Source organism: Carassius carassius, chromosome 22 (assembly GCF_963082965.1).
Source record: "Carassius carassius chromosome 22, fCarCar2.1, whole genome shotgun sequence".
Lineage (NCBI taxonomy): Eukaryota > Metazoa > Chordata > Actinopteri > Cypriniformes > Cyprinidae > Carassius > Carassius carassius.
The window spans coordinates 14477409-14498606 of record NC_081776.1 but is presented as its reverse complement, the minus strand read 5'-3'; the positions used below and the strand labels follow the sequence as shown (position 1 = coordinate 14498606).

The following is a 21198-nucleotide window of genomic DNA, read 5'->3' as shown; positions in this document are numbered from 1 at the left end:
GATCATGTAACAGTATATACAGCATAGTATTAAAGAATATAAATACAGCAAGAAATTGATTTATTATTATTATTACTATTTATATTAAACTGGGGACCTCCAATTCAAGAATCAGTGTTTATGAGCAAGGAGCAGTAGCTGAGTTCCTTTCACTGTTCCACTCCAGGGTCAAACAATGCAGAAACTATTCCATTACCTGGAGTCAAGGTCACATGCGTGTGATCTGCATTACAATAAGCCGGAGGTCGTTCACACACGATACACTCACGCACAACTTCCATCCTCCCACATCTCATGCCTGTCGTGTTCAGAGGCACAATCAGTGCCGGTTTCTCTCCTTTTACATGCCTGACAAAGGTCACTTGACTCTAACCGCTTTTTCATTACATTTTGGAATGCCAGATTTTTCCTCCATAGTCATAAACTTTATGCATCTGACACACCCACCAGTGACCATTCAGATGTGCGAAATTATTTAATTTCCATAGAGTCAGCTATCTAAATTTCATGCAGTAGAAAAGAGCCTTAATTTGATAGTAAATGACATAAAAAAATTAATGTAGTTAATACAAAGAAAAAAAGGTTTGTGACAATATGAAAAAGACTCACTGATGTTGAACAAGACAGGATCATTCACTATATTGTGTGAAAGAGTATACTTAGACAAAAAGTTTGCGCTAGAACTTTTGCATTTGCAATAAATGCATCCATTCGCATCAGTGTTTGTGTTTACAACTTTGCAGATCCTGATGTCGCTGCTGGAAAATTCTATTCAGTGGAGTCGTGCCCTCTGGCACGCATTTAAACCACTGCTGAGAGAAGCAGGTTATGGTGCCAATGCGCGAGACACACTCCTAGACTGAGAGCCAGTGCTTTTGAGTGAAAGTCACGCACTGCACAGCTTCTTTGGGTCGAGCTAAATTGCCAATTCTTCCATTAAATATTTGCAAACATCTTTTGTACTCATGCCATTCAAGTAAAAAAAATATATAATGATAGAATGTCCCTTCATTAAGGGTTATTTTAAAGATGTATAGCACAATAATAGTTGATCGAGCAAGAGCAAAATAAAGCCAATTTCAAAAGGAAATAATGCCTGTGTATTCCTTTTCTAGGAAATTTTTTTATAAAAATACAACTTCATAATTGCTACTATGATTTGCATAAGTACAAATAAACAAGCAATTTTTATGCAGCATAAAAATTCATGAGGTGTCAAAAAAATGTAAATGAGCACCATCTAGTAAATTTCAATAACTATTATGCTAAGATCGGGCTGTTGGACAGTGTTTTCTCTACTTCCTGTTGGCCTTCTGTAGCAAATTGTAGCTCCGTGTAGCTGTTTTTATTTTATTTTTTCTCTAGAATCTTTATCTTACTATCACTCTCTTTTTTAAAGTGGTAAAATATAACTTAATTCACACCATATTTCTGATATTATCGATCAATCTTATCAGATTAACTTTGATCGTTCACTTTTATTTTATTTCCGTGAGTGCAGTACACCTGCAAAGCGTTAGCACTCGTTAGCTTGTCATTAGCGTTTTCATTCGAACCTATCGCTGTTTTCTTTTCTCCTCTCCCTCGCTCCAGTTTTTCACAAGTTCATCAAACAACCGCAGTAAGAAGTTTCATCAAGCACGGTGAGTAATGGCTTCTCCTATCATTGTTTCTTGCACCTCTTGCCACATGTACAGTTTATCTATCTCTGTCGCTGATGAGGGATTCACATGTGATAAATGCAGGGAAATAGTTAGGCTGACAGAGAAGATTTCAGAATTAGAGACACGCATCCAAACTTTAATTGAGGACAGTAAGAATGTTAGGGCTCTAGATATGGCTTTGGATGCGTCTAGCTCAGGGATTCCTGTACATTGTTCGGTTCCGGAAACAGAGCCCCAGCAGCAGGGCAACTGGGTGACGGTGAGGCAGCGTAGTCGTGGGTCAAAACACCGCTCTTCTGTTCCGATCAAAACATTAAACAGGTTCTCCCCACTCAGTGATGCACACACTGAGAAACCTGATGAAAGTGCTCTAGTTATTGGTGATTCTATTGTACGGAACGTGAATATAGAAACACCAGCCACCATAGTCAAATGTTTACCGGGAGCCAGAGCGCCTGACATCTTGGCAAATTTAAAAGTGCTGGCTAATGCTAAACGTAAATACAGTGAGATTGTTATTCATGCCGGCGCTAATGATGTTCGACTTCGCCAGTCGGAGATCACTAAAAATAACATTAAAGAGGTGTGTGAACTTGCAAGCACGATGTCAGACACTGTAATATACTCTGGTCCCCTCCCTGCTTACCGTGGTGATGAGATGCATAGCAGATTGTCATCACTCAATGGCTGGATGTCTAAGTGGTGCCCACAGAATAACATAGGTTTCATAGACAATTGGACGAGCTTTTGGGGCAGATCTGACCTGCTTAAAAGAGATGGTCTTCATCCCTCCTGGGGTGGCGCCACTCTTCTCTCTAGAAATTTGGCAAATAGTCTTCGTGTTTATACTTGACTAACTGGGGCCCAGGTCAGGAAGCAGACAGACTGGCTAAACCGACCGTCTGCTAGCTGCCTCCCGTCACAGAGGTCAGTTAATTCTCAGCACATAGAGACTTTTTCACCTAGATATCACACTATAGAGACTGTGTCTGTTCCCCGAACTAGAAAAAACAAAAAACATCCAAACCAAGTTAAGATTAACAATTTAATTGAGGTTCAACAAATAAAAAACAGAAGCAATATGGATAAACAAATGATGAAGCTTGGCTTATTGAATATCAGATCCCTTTCTAAGAAAACACTTTTTGTAAATAATATGATCACTGATCATAATATAGATGTACTCTGTTTGACAGAAACCTGGCTAAAACCTGATGATTACATTATTTTAAATGAGTCCACCCCCCAAGATTACTGTTATAAACATGAGCCGCGTCTAAAAGGCAAAGGTGGAGGTGTTGCTTCAATTTATAACAACGTTTTCAGGATCTCTCAGAGAGCAGGCTTCAAGTATAACTCGTTTGAAGTAATGGTGCTTCATATAACATTATCCAGAGAAACAAATGTTAATGATAAATCCTCTGTTATGTTTGTACTGGCTACTGTATACAGGCCACCAGGGCACCATACAGACTTTATTAAAGAGTTTGGTGATTTTACATCCGAGTTAGTTCTGGCTGCAGATAAAGTCTTAATAGTTGGTGATTTTAATATCCATGTTGATAATGAAAACGATGCATTGGGGTCAGCATTTATAGACATTCTGAACTCTATTGGTGTTAGACAACACATTTCAGGACCTACTCATTGTCGAAATCATACTCTAGATTTAATACTGTCACATGGAATTGATGTTGATGGTGTTGAAATTATTCAGCCAAGTGATGATATCTCAGATCATTATTTAGTTCTGTGCAAACTTCATATAGCCAAAATTGTAAATCCTACTTCTTGTTACAAGTATGGAAGAACCATCACTTCTAACACAAAAGGCTGCTTTTTAAGTTATCTTCCTGATGTATCCAAATTCCTTAGCATATCCAAAACCTCAGAACTTGATGATGTAACAGAAACTATGGACTCTCTCTTTTCTAGCACTTTAAATACAGTTGCTCCTTTACGCTTAAGGAAGGTTAAGGAAAACAGTTTGACACCATGGTATAATGAGCATACTCGCACCCTAAAGAGAGCAGCCCGAAAAATGGAGCGCAGCTGGAGGAAACAAAACTAGAGGTATTTCGCATTGCTTGGCGGGAAAGTAACATATCCTACAGAAAAGCATTAAAAACTGCTAGATCCGATTACTTTTCTTCTCTTTTAGAAGAAAACAAACATAACCCCAGGTATTTATTCAATACAGTGGCTAAATTAACGAAAAATAAAGCCTCAACAAGTGTTGACATTTCCCAACATCACAGCAGTAATGACTTTATGAACTACTTTACTTCTAAAATCGATACTATTAGAGATAAAATTGCAACCATTCAGCTGTCAAATACAGTATCATATCACAGTGCACTATAGACCCCCTGAGGAACAGTTCCACTCATTCTCTACTATTGGAAAGGAAGAATTGTATAAACTTGTTAAATCATCTAAACCAACAACATGTATGTTAGACCCTATACCATCTAAGCTCCTAATAGAGGTGCTTCCAGAAGTCATAGATCCTCTTCTGACTATTATTAATTCCTCATTGTCATTAGGATATGTCCCCAAAACCTTCAAACTGGCTGTTATTAAGCCTCTCATCAAAAAACCACAGCTTGACCCCAAAGAACTAGTTAATTATAGACCAATCTCGAATCTCCCTTTTCTGTCCAAGATACTAGAAAAGGTGGTATCCTCACAATTATATTCCTTCTTAGAGAAAAATGGTATATGTGAGGATTTCCAGTCAGGATTTAGACCGTATCATAGTACTGAGACTGCTCTCCTTAGAGTTACAAATGATCTGCTCTTATCATCTGATCGTGGGTGTATCTCTCTATTAGTTTTATTGGATCTTAGTGCTGCGTTTGACACAATTGACCACAAAATTCTTTTGCATAGACTTGAACACTTTGTTGGCATCAGTGGAAGTGCATTAGCATGGTTTAAATCGTACTTATATGACCGCCATCAGTTCGTAGCAGTGAATGAAGATGTATCCTATCGATCACAAGTGCAGTATGGAGTACCTCAAGGCTCAGTACTAGGGCCGCTACTCTTCACGCACTATATGTTACCCTTGGGAGATATCATCAGGAAACATGGTGTTAGCTTTCACTGTTATGCTGATGATACTCAACTCTATATTTCTTCGCAGCCCGGTGAAACACACCAATTTGAAATACTAATGGATTGCTTAGTCGATATAAAAAACTGGATGACAAGTAATTTCTTACTGCTAAATTCTGAAAAAACAGAGGTGTTAATTATAGGACCTAAAAACTCCGCTTGTAATAACCTAGAACACTGTCTAAGACTTGATGGTTGCTCTGTAAATTCTTCGTCATCAGTTAGGAACCTAGGTGTGCTATTTGATCGCAATCTTTCCTTAGAAAGCCACGTTTCTAGCATTTGTAAAACTGCATTTTTCCATCTCAAAAATATATCTAAATTACAGCCTATGCTCTCAATGTCAAATGCAGAAATGTTAATCCATGCTTTTATGACCTCAAGGTTAGATTATTGTAATGCTTTATTGGGTGGTTGTTCTGCACGCTTAGTAAACAAACTACAGCTAGTCCAAAATGCAGCAGCAAGAGTTCTTACTAGAACCAGGAAGTATGACCATATTAGCCTGGTCCTGTCAACACTGCACTGGCTCCCTATCAAGCATCGTATAGATTTTAAAATATTGCTTATTACCTATAAAGCCCTGAATGGTTTAGCACCTCAGTATTTGAATGAGCTCCTTTTACATTATAATCCTCTACGTCCGCTACGTTCTCAAAACTCAGGCAATTTGATAATACCTAGAATATCAAAATCAACTGCGGGCGGCAGATCCTTTTCCTATTTGGCGCCTAAACTCTGGAATAACCTACCTAACATTGTTCGGGAGGCAGACACACTCTTGCAGTTTAAATCTAGATTAAAGACCCATCTCTTTAACCTGGCATACACATAACATACTAATATGCTTTTATTATCCAAATCCGTTAAAGGATTTTTAGGCTGCATTAATTAGGTAAACCGGAACCGGATACACTTCCCATAACACCCTATGTACTTGCTACATCATTAGAAGAATGGCATCTACGCTAATATTTGTCTGTTTCTCTTTTGTTCCGAGGTCACCGTGGCCACCAGATCCAGTCTGTGTCCAGATCAGAGGGTCACTGCAGTCACCCGGATCCAGCATGTATCCAGACCAGATGCTGGATCAGCACCTAAAAAGGACCTCTACATCCCTGAAAGACAGCGGAGACCAGGACAACTAGAGCCCCAGATACAGATCCCCTGTAAAGACCTTGTCTCAAAGGAGCACCAGGACAAGACCACAGGATGAACAGATGATTCTTCTGCACAATCTGACTTTGCTGCAGCCTGGAATTGAACTACTGGTTTCGTCTGGTCAGAGGAGAACTGGCCCCCCAACTGAGCCTGGTTTCTCCCAAGGTTTTTTTCTCCATTCTGTCACCGATGGAGTTTGGGTTCCTTGCCGCTGTCGCCTCTGGCTTGCTTAGTTGGGGTCACTTCATCTACAGCGATATCGTTGACTTGATTGCAAATAAATGCACAGACACTATTTAATTGAACAGAGATGACATAACTGAATTCAATAATGAACTGCCTTTAACTATCATTTTTTCATTATTGACACTGTTTTCCTAATGAATGTTGTTCAGTTGCTTTGACGCAATGTATTTTGTTTAAAGCGCTATATAAATAAAGGTGACTTTGACTTTGACTATTGAGAATGCTATAGTATTTTCTGATCTAGCTTGGTCCACTATGCTGGTAAAATAGTTTTCAAAGGCAGATAATTAATATATATTTATGCCTATATATAATTTACAATTACATTACATTTAGCGATATGAAAAGCCATGTATTTGAATGACAGAACCTAGAGATGCCATGTAAACAGAGAAGAGAAGTGGTCCAAGAACTGAGCCCTGAGGCACCCCAGCAGTTAGATGTTGCGACTTGGACACCTCACCAAGATACCTTAAGAGGTAAGACTGAAACCACTGGAGTGCAGTTCCTGAGATGCCCTTTGTCAGTAAGTTTGACAGGATTTCTTTGTCAAATTTTTTAAACCCATAGAATATTATGATGTTATGACAAATATGAAAAAAATTTGTTATGGTGGTATATATTCCACATTTAAATTATTTAGGGAATAGTGCACCTGAACTTTGATCTAAATAGTTCTGTCTTAAATCAGAAGATGCTGTATATAGATTTAAACCCAAGTACACAGGACATATATAACCACTTGAACCGAATCATATACTTTTTTTGTTTGTTTAGATAAATCCCTCAGAGAGGTCTGAGCAACCAGTCAGACAGACTAGGTTATTTATTTGTACAAATCACCCAAGCACCCCATTCCTAACCATTACTAATATACATTTGATTCATATTATTAAATTCTAATGAAATTGCAGATCCTTCTTTTATTGTCAAAGGAATTCCTCTCAGCCAATTAGATTTCATGTAGCATTTTCATTGGTCAGTCGTGGAAGGTTTAGTCCAGGTGCGAAAATAAATCATTTCCAGCACACAGAACACAGTTTGAGTGCACACACATGCACACTTTAAGCAAGAGCAGAGACTCTCGATTGCCACAGACACTTTTTAAGTGCGTGCACACTCTCTGGGTGAGAGCAGCATATATCTGAGAGTGAGCATCTGGTTTTGTGTAAGAGCCAAGGAAATCCTTGTACGCACAGAGAGATTATTGCTTGCGCTTCATATTAACCCTCTAGAGTCTAAAGGTATTTTTGGGGCCTGGAGAAGTTTTGTCATGCCCTGACATTTGTGCTTTTTTCAGTTTCTTATAAATATCTAAATGGGTAAAGTCCAATCTCACTGTAATCAGCCCAAACTGGGCTATAATAATATGTGAAATGCATGTATGTACATTATTGTGTTTTTGAGAAAAAAAATGTTATGCGTGGTTAGTGAAAAACTAAAAATTTTAAAATGCTTGAATAAGGCCATAAAACACATACAGAACATTGGTTCCCGAGACTTTTGAAAACTGGAGGTTGTAGCCTAGAATTTTTCTATCTTAATTATGTGAAAATCATCTTGTTTACTCACTCACAGAAAACAATATATTGATTAAAATTTTCGAAGACACTTTTTGTTGATAAAAGTCATGCGAGTAGGCGTCAACTATCATGAATATCATTGTGATTTACACCTGAGAAGACAAAGGCCTGCATAATGAGCTGCATAATGAGCCTTTAGGTCAGCTGTGTGTCACTGAGAGGGAGGAGTTACAAGAAAGAATGTGAGGACAAAATAAATGTATATAATTTTATGTTTGTAATTTATTTAGAAAATATTTAATTATCCCACAACATAATTTAATATCCACATTTGGGGGCGCAGTTAAACAATTTATTAGGAACAATCAAAGCTGACTTTCAAAGCTGATTTTTTTTGCATCATTACTCCAGTCACACAATCCTTTAGAAATCCTTTTAACAATCTTATTTTCTACCAAAAAAAACATTTATTGTTATTATTATTATCATTATTATTATTAATGTTGAAAAGTATAATAAATTGAATAAATTGAAAGAATAGCATTATTTTTACATTTGTTACAGTTATCTTTATTTGTTACATTTATATTATTTACATCAAGCTTTTGAATGGTATAGTATTGTATATTGTTATTGAAACTTCATAATATTTCACTTGATTACACATTTAGTCAGTAATTTTAGTTTGGAAAAAGTCTTTGGAAAAAGTCTAACTAGTAAAATGTTTACACGTTATGTGAAAACTAGTACAAGTATATAAATAAATAAAAAGACACTTACTCATGTTTATGCTGCTGAATAAAGTGCTTCATTCTTTTTTTCTGAGGAAATCCAAATCTCAAATCCTCAACCACATCACATCTTTTCGGGGTGAATTATGTCTTATTCCTCTCATCGCGAAGAAAACAGTAAAATAAAAAAACTTTAAGAACAGTCTCGCTGCTTTTTCTTCTGTGTGGGCGTATTCAAGCTGCGCGCTTCAGTTTGAATCTGAATAGCGCATTCAGCGCGGGGCCATGGTCACGTTAAATATAATGAAGGGAGACGTGAAAAACGGACATTGCATTGTTTTCATATGGATTACTTTATCACAGAGTATTTGTTTTCAGCGGCACTTGTTTAGTTTAAAAGTAGACATGTCAGGCTTTCTATAGATATCTCTCTCATGTCTCTTCGTTGAGTATTCACTGAGTTACAATTCATTTTAATGATGTGTTTGTAAATGAAGATCAGCGCAGACAAAGGCTGCAGGCAGCACACCTTGTTTGTTATATTTATTTTATAAGTGCACAAAGTCTTGTTGTTATCATGTATGTATCCAAAAAAAGTAGACCCTTTATAGATTCGATTGATGTATTGCTCTTATCTGTACGATTAAAACTGAAAGTGTAATTTAAGTTCTTTTCGGGGTTATCAGGAGAAAATGACTCATAACGCGTATACGCGTTAATCGACTCCAGAGGGTTAATGCACTTTCGCAATACAACAATGCACTCTCTACATTTGTCAGTAAAATAATGCTAGTATAAAATACCTACACCGGAAATTGAAACTGCGTGCGCATGCAACACATTTCTTGTGTGCATGTGAAAGTTTCTCGTGAGCACACAAAACGTTTCTTGTGCACACGCGATAGTTTCTTGTGAGCACGCAATAGTCCGTGTATTTTTCATTTTTGCAAAGGTCCCTTTAGGGGCTCCTTAATTTCGAGGCACTCTGCTTTCCATATTAAAGGGGTCATATGATGCTATTAAAAATATTCCTTTCTCTTTGGAGGGTTACAAGCTCTTGGTGCATGAAGAAGATCTGTAAAATTGCAAAGAGTAAAGTCTCAAATCCAAAGATATATTCCTTATCAAAGTTAAGACTCTGCCACGCCCGCCTAAAACAGCTCATTTAAACACGCCCCCACATGTCTACGTCACTATGTGGAAATATTTGCATAATGATGCACAAATGTTCACACAAAGAAAGAACGTGTGGCTTCAGTGACCGCAGTTAGTGTAGAAGCAGCCATGTCAGGGAGATGCTGTGTGTTTCTAGGCAAAAGCAAAAGCACTTTATTTGGCCTTTTGAAAGTAGATGCATTTAGGAATCTTTAAGATTAATATTTGCTATTAAATGTTAAGAGTTTGAAGAGTTTTGCGCATCGTGTGTGTGTGTGTGAGAAAAATGTCCCACTTTTTAGCCATGTTTAAATAATGAGAAAAAGTGGTTCAGAAAAGTTAGGTCTGAAGAAAGCACCATTATTTGCCACTTGATATTATCTAATGCAATGACATTCAGATATTCTTAAGTGTGACTGAAGTGTCCAGTATATTTTTGGGACCACTATACAGTACATTCACTGGCGGCCAAAAGCTTGAAATAACTAAAATTAGCTTAATGATTTTTAAAAGAAAAAATAAGAAATGTTACTTGAGCAGCAAATTATTACAATGATTTCTAAGGAGTAATGATGCTGAAAATCCAGCTTTGCCAACATCAGAATAAATTACATTTTAAAATATATTAAAATAAAAAAGCTATTATAAATTGTAATGATATTTTACAATATTACTGCTTTTACTGAATTTTTGATTAAATAAATGCGGCTTTGATGAGCATAAGAATCTTCTTTCAAAACCTTAATATAAAAAAATCTTCATTATTCCAAACTTTTGGCCACTAATATGCATTTATACACACAAAAACGTCAACATTTTAGGTGACACCTGTGGAGTCACCACTGATAAATATACTTTTTAAATGCTTTGCTGCAAATGTTACATGTTGTTAGTTATAATGTGAACAGGTACAGATTTGTGGTTACCTTCTGAGTGGATACTGTTTCCCGTGTTCTGCCAGAGGGTCTTGTTGGCGAATGGCTCTGATAGCAGTGGGTGCGGTAAACATGGAGGCTGTCCCATGCTCAGACATCACACGGAAAAAGGCCCCGGGGTCCGGAGTCCCCACAGGTTTGCCCTGCGGAAACAGGAACTGCTTATAGCATCTGAATACATAAATGATAGACCAATATCTAAAAAAAAAAAAAAAAAAAAAAAGATTATTAATTTTAGGCTTAATTACTATTATGCAATGTTTAAAAAAAAAATACCAATTAACAAAATTTCACAGGAGTGAAAGAGTTTTTTGAAAAATGTCCTAGAAGAAGTTGCAGCATTTCATTTTCCTACAGAAGATGCTAAAGTTCAATATTTTGTGCAGCCATTTGTTGCAAATATGAATTTTTTTTCTAACATTTTGGAGGTGTACAGAAGTCTTCCGGTGGCAGACTGGATCAATATGGGCATTTGCAGTGGTTGGGAGTGAATATCAAATCAAAGATGTGTTTGAAATGGAGAGTGGCTTGGAAAGGTGTCTGGGTGACAGATGGGCCAAACGTATGGCAAAGAAACAGAATAACACTGTTGCAGAGCGGCTGCCCACTGAAGTAGCATTACACAACACTGAGCCGTTCATATATTTATGTTTCTGCAACGCTTCTCAGAGAGAATGACTTCATTTATAATAGGTACAAATCAAACGGCTCGCACAGGTATCTCTCATCTTGTTTCTAGAACAGCGTTTTTGTTTTCTATCAATTTCAAAGTTTTGAGAAAGTCTCAGATATGTCTTAGGCAAGCTTTGAACAAAGAAAACGCATAATTATTGTGACATTTAGGTGTTGTTATAGAAATCAAAAGATGAGGTCTACATCTGATAGATTCCAAAAATTGAGGAAAAAAACAATGTCTGGCAAGGAATAATTGTTTAACCAAACAAGAAAACAGGTCTGTACTTGATTTACAACATACAAAAGAATCGTATTGTTATGTAATATAAATGATACAATGATACACTGAAAAAAGATCTTTCAAATAACCAAAAGTTTTGAGAATTACATAAATATTAGTTTTCAAAAAGTTTGCTGCTAAACTGCTTTTAGATCTTTGTTTCAGTTGTTTCTGTGATGTACTGAAATATAATTACAAGCACTTCATACGTTTCAAAGGCTTTTATCGACAATTACATGACATTTATGCAAAGAGTCAGTATTTGCAGTGTTGGCCCTTCTTTTTCACTTTTGCCTTATGGCACGGTGCTCCTTCGTGCTGGAAAATGCATTGTTCTTCACCAAACTGTTGTTGGATTGTTGGAAGAAGTTGCTGTTGGAGGGTGTTTTGTACCATTCTTTATTCATGGCTGTGTTTTTGGGCAGAATTGTGAGTGAGCCCACTCCCTTGGATGAGAAGCAACCCCACACATGAATGGTGTCAGGATGCTTTACTGTTGGCATGACACAGGACTGATGGTAGCGCTCACCTTTTCTTCTCCGGACAAGCCTTTTTCCAGATGCCCCAGACAATCGTCTTGGCCTCACTGTGCGTGCAGATGCGCTCACACCTGCCTGCTGCCATTCCTGAGCAAGCTCTGCACTGGTGGCACTCCGATCCCGCAGCTGAATCCTCTTTAGGAGACGATCCCGGCACTTGCTGGACTTTCTTGGACGCCCTGAAGCCTTTTTTACAAGAATTGAACCTCTTTCCTTGAAGTTCTTGATGATCCTATAAATTGTTGATTTAGGTGCAATCTTAGTAGCCACAATATCCTTGCCTGTGAAGCCATTTTTATGCAACGCAATGATGGCTGCACGCATTTCTTTGCAGGTCACCATGGTTAACAATGGAAGAACAATGATTTCAAGCATCTTCATAAGATTCTGGAGTATATGCAAATTGCTATTATAAAAACTTAAGCAGCAAGTTTTCCAATTTCCAATATTTATGTAATTCTCAAAACTTTTGGCCACGACTGTACAGAACAAGTCTAAAAAAAAAAGTAAAAAAAAAAGGACAACTGGCTCCATTGTATGGAGATACATCGGTTTTAAGGCATCGGGCGAACAGCAGGCAGATGTCTACTGTAGGGCCCTATGATTTCCGCGATGCAGAAAACGCGGACGGAATCGCAGAATCCAGTCATAAAAACGGAATTTACAGTTTAACGTGGAATGTCATGGAATTTGTAAAATTTTGAATGAATTATCAAAAGTAGGTCATTGCACTTAAATCAAATCGCGATATGGATTAATATCTACAAATATTACGCAGGAAAAGTCTATTTAAATATGAATCCTGCATGTTCTGCGTGTCTGTGTTAATGAATGGCCAGAATTGCGTCTTCGTCTATTACACACACACTGAAGCGTGCATGACGCTCCGGTGATTTAAGCGTCTTTCGTCTAACTAAATAAAGACGTGAACACATGAGGAACATCTCCAGAACTGCACTGAGAGTCACTTCATGAGCATCTGACCGTTTGATTTGAGTAAAACTAGCGTCATATCACATCATAGACTGTAGTATCACATACACAGAACTGTAACGGTAAACCTGTCAAAATAAAAGTATTTGCCAGAAATCTATTACTATTGTTCAGCAGAATTTACATAGCCCACTACTACTACTATTAAAATGAAAAGAAATTTTTTTTAAGGAATAATCACACAACATTTCTTCCATATTTAATTTTTAATAGTAAATCCCCTTTGTTTACCAAAAAAAATAAAGTTTGCTTAATTTTAAATAATTAAAAGGTAAATGAAATGAATGTTTTATGCCTTCATTTGATAACCAGAAAAATGTAAATACACAGAATTTCTGAAGGGAAAAAACATTTAACATAAGGCTATTTAAATATATTTTTTTAACTAAGTTGTTTATTATGCATTTAAATAATTACACATGCTAAAACACAGAATTAGGTAACAATAAAACATATGGTGAAGAAAAAAATAAAACGTTTCATAGGGCCCTAAACATGTAATATTTGGCATATTTGTTTTTGCAGTAGTTTTTGCAGTAGGCATGCTGACAGAATAAAATAGAATAAACCGAACAGGCTCGAATCTACCATGGATGTGCACAATTACAAAAGACATTAATTAAAACAGACTGAAAGCTTTCTGCTATGGATATTGACATTGTATGAGAGATCTGTTGTAATCAAACTTCCATTACAGCAGACTAATAAATTCTGTGCATCTTCCATTTTCTCCTGTGGAGGCGACGCCAAAGCAATATTCACTTTGACAAGAAACCAAACGTACTCTGATCGCCTCCCATCGAGTGAAAATGATTTTAGTATTCATGGTGTGATCTCAGTGAGGAGAACTAGTTTAAAACTATGAGAGAAGTCATGTTAACAGTACAAAAGCTTATGAAAAGCAAATTGCATACACAACAAAGTTAAACGGAGCCAGTGTTTCGGGATGTTTGCTGGAGAGAGTCATTCATCCTTGCATTCAATCCCTGAGAGAAAAGACTGCTAAAGCCTGAAAAATTCACAGTATGGACTTAAGAGACCTCAGTACAGCATAAGCGTCAGGATCTGGTAGACCACAACAGCAGATAATTGAGTGTTAGCTGGTGTGGTACATAGGTCAAATGCTGTAACACATTCACACTCACACATTTTTGCCCCGTACCTCGTAGAGCACAGTGGTGTTGCCATGTAGAAGTGGACCGTAGCATATATACGAGTGGCCAACCACCCAGCCAAGGTCAGACGCAGCCCACCAGACCTGACAGAGAGAGAGAGATGTGTAGGTTAAGCAGTGCAAGACAGTGTGAAAAGTTTTTCAGGGGGTCACGCCATACATTTATCGCTGTTGTTCCAAGCCTGACGCAGTCAGAATTCCAAGAACTCAAAAATATTTTCACATGGATCTTTTCCATAATCCTTTAAGAAAACAATGTAAACATTCTCTTCTCACACAAAGAACTTTAACATATTTTTTTTTTGTGCCGCCAAATCTTTTAATAACTGTCTTTTTGCAAAAACAGCATTATATTTTGACAGGGTCAACCAAGGTTGGACTAAAACCATCGAAAACCTTTTAAAAATGAACTTAAGATGCTTGTTTCCAAATGTGCTACCAAATTAGTGGGATTTCAGCTGAATTTTACAGGCAAAATGGTCCTTTGTCTATTGCTAATAGAATAGCAATGTATGAAGCACAGCTCACACTGATGTCACTTTCAAACCACGTTTTCTTTTGGTCAATGTGGCAAATTCACATGACCTACCTGCAAAATTTGCATATAGTGAAATATTTCACTTTCACACAAAATTTCAGATGTGGAATCCTATTGAATTGACTGGATTTCCCCAAAATTCTAATTTGTCTACAACACAGTCCTGCAGTTGGGAAAGCAGAGCGGCAGGTGCTACACTATTTTCCACAGTTCACTTCTTTATATGCCGTTTAATGCAGCATTTTAATCAACCTTTTGCCAAACACACTTTTTTGAGTGAGGAGAAAGTGTTTTCACAGTACATCAAATCTCTTTTTGTCAAAAGATTAAGTACAATTTAATTCCTCATGACATGACCCCTTGCAAAAATCACAAATCATGACCTACCTCACCAGGAGCTAGTCCGTAAATGTTAGACATGGTCCAGTTTAACATCACAGCATATCCGCCTGAATCTCTGACGACACCCTGATGAGAACAAAAGAGGAAAGAAAAGAGTTGGGATTCCTTTGTGATATTATTACGCACTTTAAATTTGAATCCCTTATTAATGTTCAAATTAGGGAATTTTTAAGCAACTATTGCAATGCCATGAAATGTGAATTGTTTAGTGTCTCTTCATGGTGCAGCCGTGCTTTATATTTTTATTCAAGTAAGACTTAAGTGTGAACGCAAAAAAAATTATACATAACATACATGAGCTCAGCATGAAAAAAATTGTGTCAAGGTGTAAGAATATGAGATGAACAAAACACAATTAATGGCCATTATTAATTTACAATTCATTCTGTCCCTACTGTCAGTAAATTAAATCAAATTAACTGTCAGTAAATGAGGCTGAGGGACACATTTTGAGTTGTAAGGTGGATAAAATAGATCCTGTATTAGCCAAAAACACTTAGCTCTATAAATCTAAAGGTGTGAATGAGCGAGCACAGGCCATTAGCAAAAGGTTTATGTACAGGGCAGCGTTGCCTTGGGCCAGATATTTCATACCGACTGGAGTCTGTGTCGGTGGAGAGCTGTGTTTTGTTTGCTCTGCCTTCAGGCTTTGTAACTTCCTCCAGCGCTCCATGTACTCCCTTCTCTCGTCTTGCCTCTTTTTCAGTCAGTGTACATATAAAAGTGAGTTATTAGGGACTGAAGAGCACCTGAGGCACGCTAATGTAAATTTCAAGGTGCTGTTCACCTCTTGGACAATGCTAAACGGACAAAATAAAATGTTATTTAGAGGTGGAAGCATAAAAGAACAAGCAAAAAGAATGGAAAATAGGCTGTGAAAATGGGCGGGGCTTAGTGGCCTGAAAATTTGTCTGCATCATTTCGCAATTACAAGTTAAAGATTAGGGGTGGGTGATATATGATGATCACATTTTTACAGTATATTCGCATTATCTTGCTGGTGATAAAAAATTAAGCAATACTGAATACAGCAATGAATTTTAGGCATTTTCAACTTGATATGAGATATTTAAAATGCAATCACCTGCTGGCTGACAATACCCAGTCAAGCCAGCTGTGGCGAAAATACTGCTCATTAAAATAATGACAGTAACTTGCAGGAAGAGCAAAGAGAGGCGCTTTCAGTGCTTCTTTCAATGAATTTGATCCGCAAGTATTCACATAAATGACAAAACACGATTCCTTCAATTAAGAGTTTATTGTATTGGTACATTAACAGTGCCTTGTTGTAACAGTGTTCTATAGTAAGCAAACACCCTTGTAACAAACAATCCGTTTTAAGGAATAGCGCAACTATTATTTTCAAATTATACCATTATTTTATAAAGTTTTGTTTTAATACCAAGTAGTGTTATGTGGTTTCAAAAAACAATTATTACATTATATTTTTACTGTATTTTATTGTATTAAATGAAATGCTGTTGTGGGCTGTTTGGGGATGAACAGTTCTGCTTTGTCTTTATCTTCTGGTTGGCAAAATTGAGCAAAACAGACAACATTGTGTTTAAAATAACACAACATTAACTTCTCAATGAACTGTTGTATAAGATGAGTATCACATTTGCACTCGTGTGATATTGCACTTAGCCTACAGCTCGTGAGATATTTCTTAACTATGTATATGATGTAAATATGCAAATCACTCAAAATGTTAAAAATTATTTCAACACGTTATTTTTCTCCATAATTAATTAATCTAATTAATGCGTTAAATTACCAGCCGTAAAGAAAAACACATGATGATAAAAAATAAAGTAATTTCTGTTTGACATTTGCTAAAATGACTTCCTATTAGGGTTGGGTATTGTTTGAATTTGATCAATTTCAATTCTGCTTATCGATTCCGATTCCTATCAATTACAATGTGGTTCAAAAAAATCTATTTAAACATTTCAATATAAAACATATTATGTGTTCTTTTTTAGCAAAACATTTAGTTGCAACGGAATACCATGAACAAAAATCAGCAGGCTACTTAAAAACTAGAGTAGATTAAGAGCTGTTTGTGTGCAAAATAGAACTGCACAATTCTGGATAAATTGTGTATTATTATTATTATTCAAAAATTAAAAGTTTTTTTTTTCCTTTTTCTTTTGTTACAAAAATCATGTAATTTATGAATGAATGATTTAGTGACTTAAGATTTACTTCTTTCATTTTTGGATGAATCCATGTTTTTGAATGAATCTCTTGAATGAACAAATACATTTTTAACAGCTGCTTTTCTCCACATACTGTCTGACAACTTAATCGATAAATCTTTATTTGAAAAGTCAAATTACTTTAAAAAGGTGATTTACTCTATTTTAAACTAAAATGAGCTTCTTGAATACATCTTGAATACATATCTTGAATACACACGAGAGTTTATAAAGGCGTACTGCTCATGATCTCCAGCTAAAACAATATGCAATAAACAAAGCCCCTGACAGAATAGATCTATTCCACGGCAAACAACTTCATCCATTTCCCCAGCTCCATGCTTTATCGCTGTGTTCGGTCATAAACAAGAATTTACCTTAGGAGTACCAGTAGTGCCAGAGGTGTAGAGGACGTACAGAGGGTGATGAGCGGGGACAGACACACAGTCGTGAGGGCGGGCAGTGGCCATCTCCTCCTCCCAGTCCAAGCTCAGGTCAGGACTCATGGACACCTTCTCCTGTGGCAAAAACAACAGTGTTAGGCACAGAATTAATGCATGTCCTTCAGAATTATCAGAGAGTAATCTCCAAAAATGTCAATTCTGTTGTCCCACCTTCATGTCGTTTCAAACCTGTGTGACTTTCTTTCTTCTGTGGAACTTAAAATAAGATATTTTAAAGAATACTGCTAACCACACAGATTTTTCCCCCGAATGGCTTCAAATATATGGACAAAAAATTCAGTAAAATCAATGTGATCTGAAACTGTTTGGTTACCAACATCCTTCAAAATTATCATACAGGTTTGGAACAACATGAGGGTGAGTAAATGATGGCAGAGTTTTTGAGTGGACTATCATTTTACAAAACAAATTGATCCATCAAGTCAGCAATGTTATTTTGTATTAATATTTAGATTTAGGTTTTAGTTTGATTTTATTGTTTACAATAGTCATTGTTGTGCTTTTTCCTTTTCATTTTGTAATATTTTATTTCAGATTTATTTTTCATTTCAGTTAGTAACTAGTAACATTTCTACCTTTTTGTTTAGAAAGGTATTTTTTCATCTAATATTTATATTTATTTTTTGTATCTATATTTACTTTTAGTTTTAGTTAACAACAGCAACACTGCCAAGCAGATGTAAAAAAATTGAATAGTTAGTGCCTAAAAGGAATAATTTGCTTAAAGAATGAAGATGCTGTTTCAAAGCTGTATGACTTAATCTTTTTTTTTTTTACTTCTCTTTTTTATGACATACATGCTACTTTTATATTAATTTTATTAATTACGTTTGTATTTGGGTTGTGTGGTCACTGCCCCAACAAAACTCAAAATGCAATATTTGCTGGGCTGGGCCAAACATTTTAGATGTGTTTTAATTCCAATCAACTCATTCTGAATATTCTAAAATCTTCCGTAAATGAGATCCTGCCATGTAGAAATCTTCTAAGAACTAACAGAATGTGAACTCTGAGTGTGTTCTTCTGGGGCTAGCAAATTCTCCCCTTGCATATGCTTTTAACTCGTGTATTTCTGAGATGTGTTCACCAACCGTGCGGGATGCATCCTGTATCCCAAACCGCTGGAAAATCAAAAAGCTTTTTGCTAAGTTTCCATGACAACACAGGATGAAGGTTAAGTAATTCCCTTGTTGTGAAATCAACATACTGAGTCAAGACGTAGCAACATGTGAAAACCCATTTTAGAGACTTTCAAACAGGAAAAACACTTTAGAGTTTGCCTTTGAACATCTGATTTGCTTAGAATTTTTTTTGAGTGGTATGTTAGATATTGCAGCTATAAAAATGACTAACTTCCTTCTACAACGATTGATATTGGTTAAGTGCCAGCCTCCTTGAGAATGAGGACTTGAAGGTCGAATTTAGAGGTACTCTCTTTTAGAAAGGAGACCACATTTGCATTTTTATTCTCTGCCTGCATTATCTTCTCTTTAAACAGTTAATAGGCAGCAGAAAGTGTGCCAGTTTGATAATGAGACTGGCGTTCAGGTGCTTTGAGGTTTCTGGTTGCTCACCATGCTGGGACGGTTGTAGATGAGGACTTTGTGTGGTTTGTGACTGCTGAGCTCCAGAGCTTTCTCGACCAGGGGAATGTACTCTACTCTTCTGCCTGGCTCGATGCCAAATGATGCTGTCACCAGCAACTTGGGCTGTGGGGGAAACAATCATTTAAAAGGGGAAGTGGGTTTCACAACCTAAGCAGATATATGCATTTACAAAAATGTATTTGTTATTAATTTTCATTACAAAAAACAATGGCCTGCCTTAGCATGGTCGATGCGGACGGAGAGCTCTTTGGAGGCAAATCCTCCAAATATGAGGCTGTGGGTGGCACCAATACGGGCACATGCCAGCATTGTGAACATGGCCTGAGGAACCATAGGCATATAGATCACAACCAGATCGCCCGTCTTCACACCATGCCTCACCAGGACACCCGCCAACCTGGACACCTACAAACAGGGGTGTGCATGCTGAATTTTATGGACAAACTGGAGACATATTAATTAAAACAACAGAAAACAGACACTGAATGCAAACTGGTCCAACATTTTGGAAGAGGAGGAAGGTTCTTGAAATTTAACATTTCTTGGCAAACCTTAGTTTTTTCAAAATCCAGTCATTTCAATAGTAATCCACACAATTCCCAATCTTATTGAAATTAATGAATTTTGTCCACAAACAATTCCCAATTCCTGGTTCAAGTTGATCGTGGACTTGAATTCTGACTAACAAAAACCGTACCTTTATACTAGTGCTGGGTAGTTTGACCAAAAATGTATATGGGTCAAAGAAGAAAAAGTGTTTAAGCATAAAAAAAAGTGTAATGCTGCTTTAAACTGTTGTAGTTTCCCCCCCAAAAATGCAAAAAGTGTTCTGTTTTATTTAATTGCAATTTTGTTTTTCTGAGCAAAAAATAAATATCATACATTTTCCCCTGATTTACAGAAGACACCCAGTAAAATGTAATTCAGTGTAACAATCTTGTCAGGCATATTTACAACAAAAAATTAATTTATGACATATTAAAAGACTAATTACTTTCACCCCAAATACTAATGAGTTGTAATTTTACATTTTTAACATTTGCCTCTATCCTAGGTTTTGCCCATTTGTCAGTAAGAATTTGTTACTAATTTAAACACAATAAAATTTTGTATGCTCCATTATTCTTTTAGGTATTTTAATATGTACACGTCAGAATAAGCATGTTGTTTGAATTTTTGCATAAATATTGTGTTACACTGAATGACAATGTAACATTATTTCAACCAAATTTTGACATTTTATTCTCCTAAAATTTATTTGAAACCATAAAAGTAGACATTTTACTTGTGCTTTCTATGGACACAAAATCACTTTTGTACATTTCTTTTGATGCGGACATCTTAACGTCTTTGACCCATATACTGTTTTTTTTTTAATGATACCGGTTTTCCAGTTTATGACGTTTTTTTTTTCATGCATTATCAGGTGTACAATGCATTTTCTGCTGGTTGATATTCCAAGACGTGCTTGCGGCTAAGGTGCTGGAGCAAATTCCTCGTGTTGCCGCCTTTGGCGACAATTTTAGCCCGACAGCACTTGCATAAAATGGATATTATATATGCATAATCTGTCTGCAGTGCATATGCAGTCCACAGCACGGACTCATTGTGCTTTCACACAGGACGTGTTTGCAGTCCGCTACTGATCCGCGTCTGTTTAGTCCACAAACACAACATTTGTTCATTGTTTGATTTCATATGTAAAAAAAATATATATATATATATATATATATATCACAGAACAGTAACTATCTTTCATATAGACATTAGTTTAAACTCAATAAATATAA

At 36.5% G+C, this 21198-nt stretch overlaps 1 protein-coding gene across 1 annotated transcript in view; it reads right to left on the bottom strand.

The window, feature by feature from the left end:
- The window catches only part of acss3 (acyl-CoA synthetase short chain family member 3), a 49530-nt gene that overhangs the window by 19796 nt on the left and 8536 nt on the right, over positions 1–21198 (bottom strand). The window contains exons 3-8 of the mRNA XM_059505396.1: positions 19625–19813; positions 19376–19510; positions 17715–17855; positions 15122–15202; positions 14185–14280; positions 10527–10678 (exon numbers count right to left, since the gene is read on the bottom strand). Of these exons, the coding sequence (XP_059361379.1) occupies positions 10527–10678; positions 14185–14280; positions 15122–15202; positions 17715–17855; positions 19376–19510; positions 19625–19813 (794 nt within the window). The remainder of the gene's footprint in view (positions 1–10526; positions 10679–14184; positions 14281–15121; positions 15203–17714; positions 17856–19375; positions 19511–19624; positions 19814–21198) is intronic.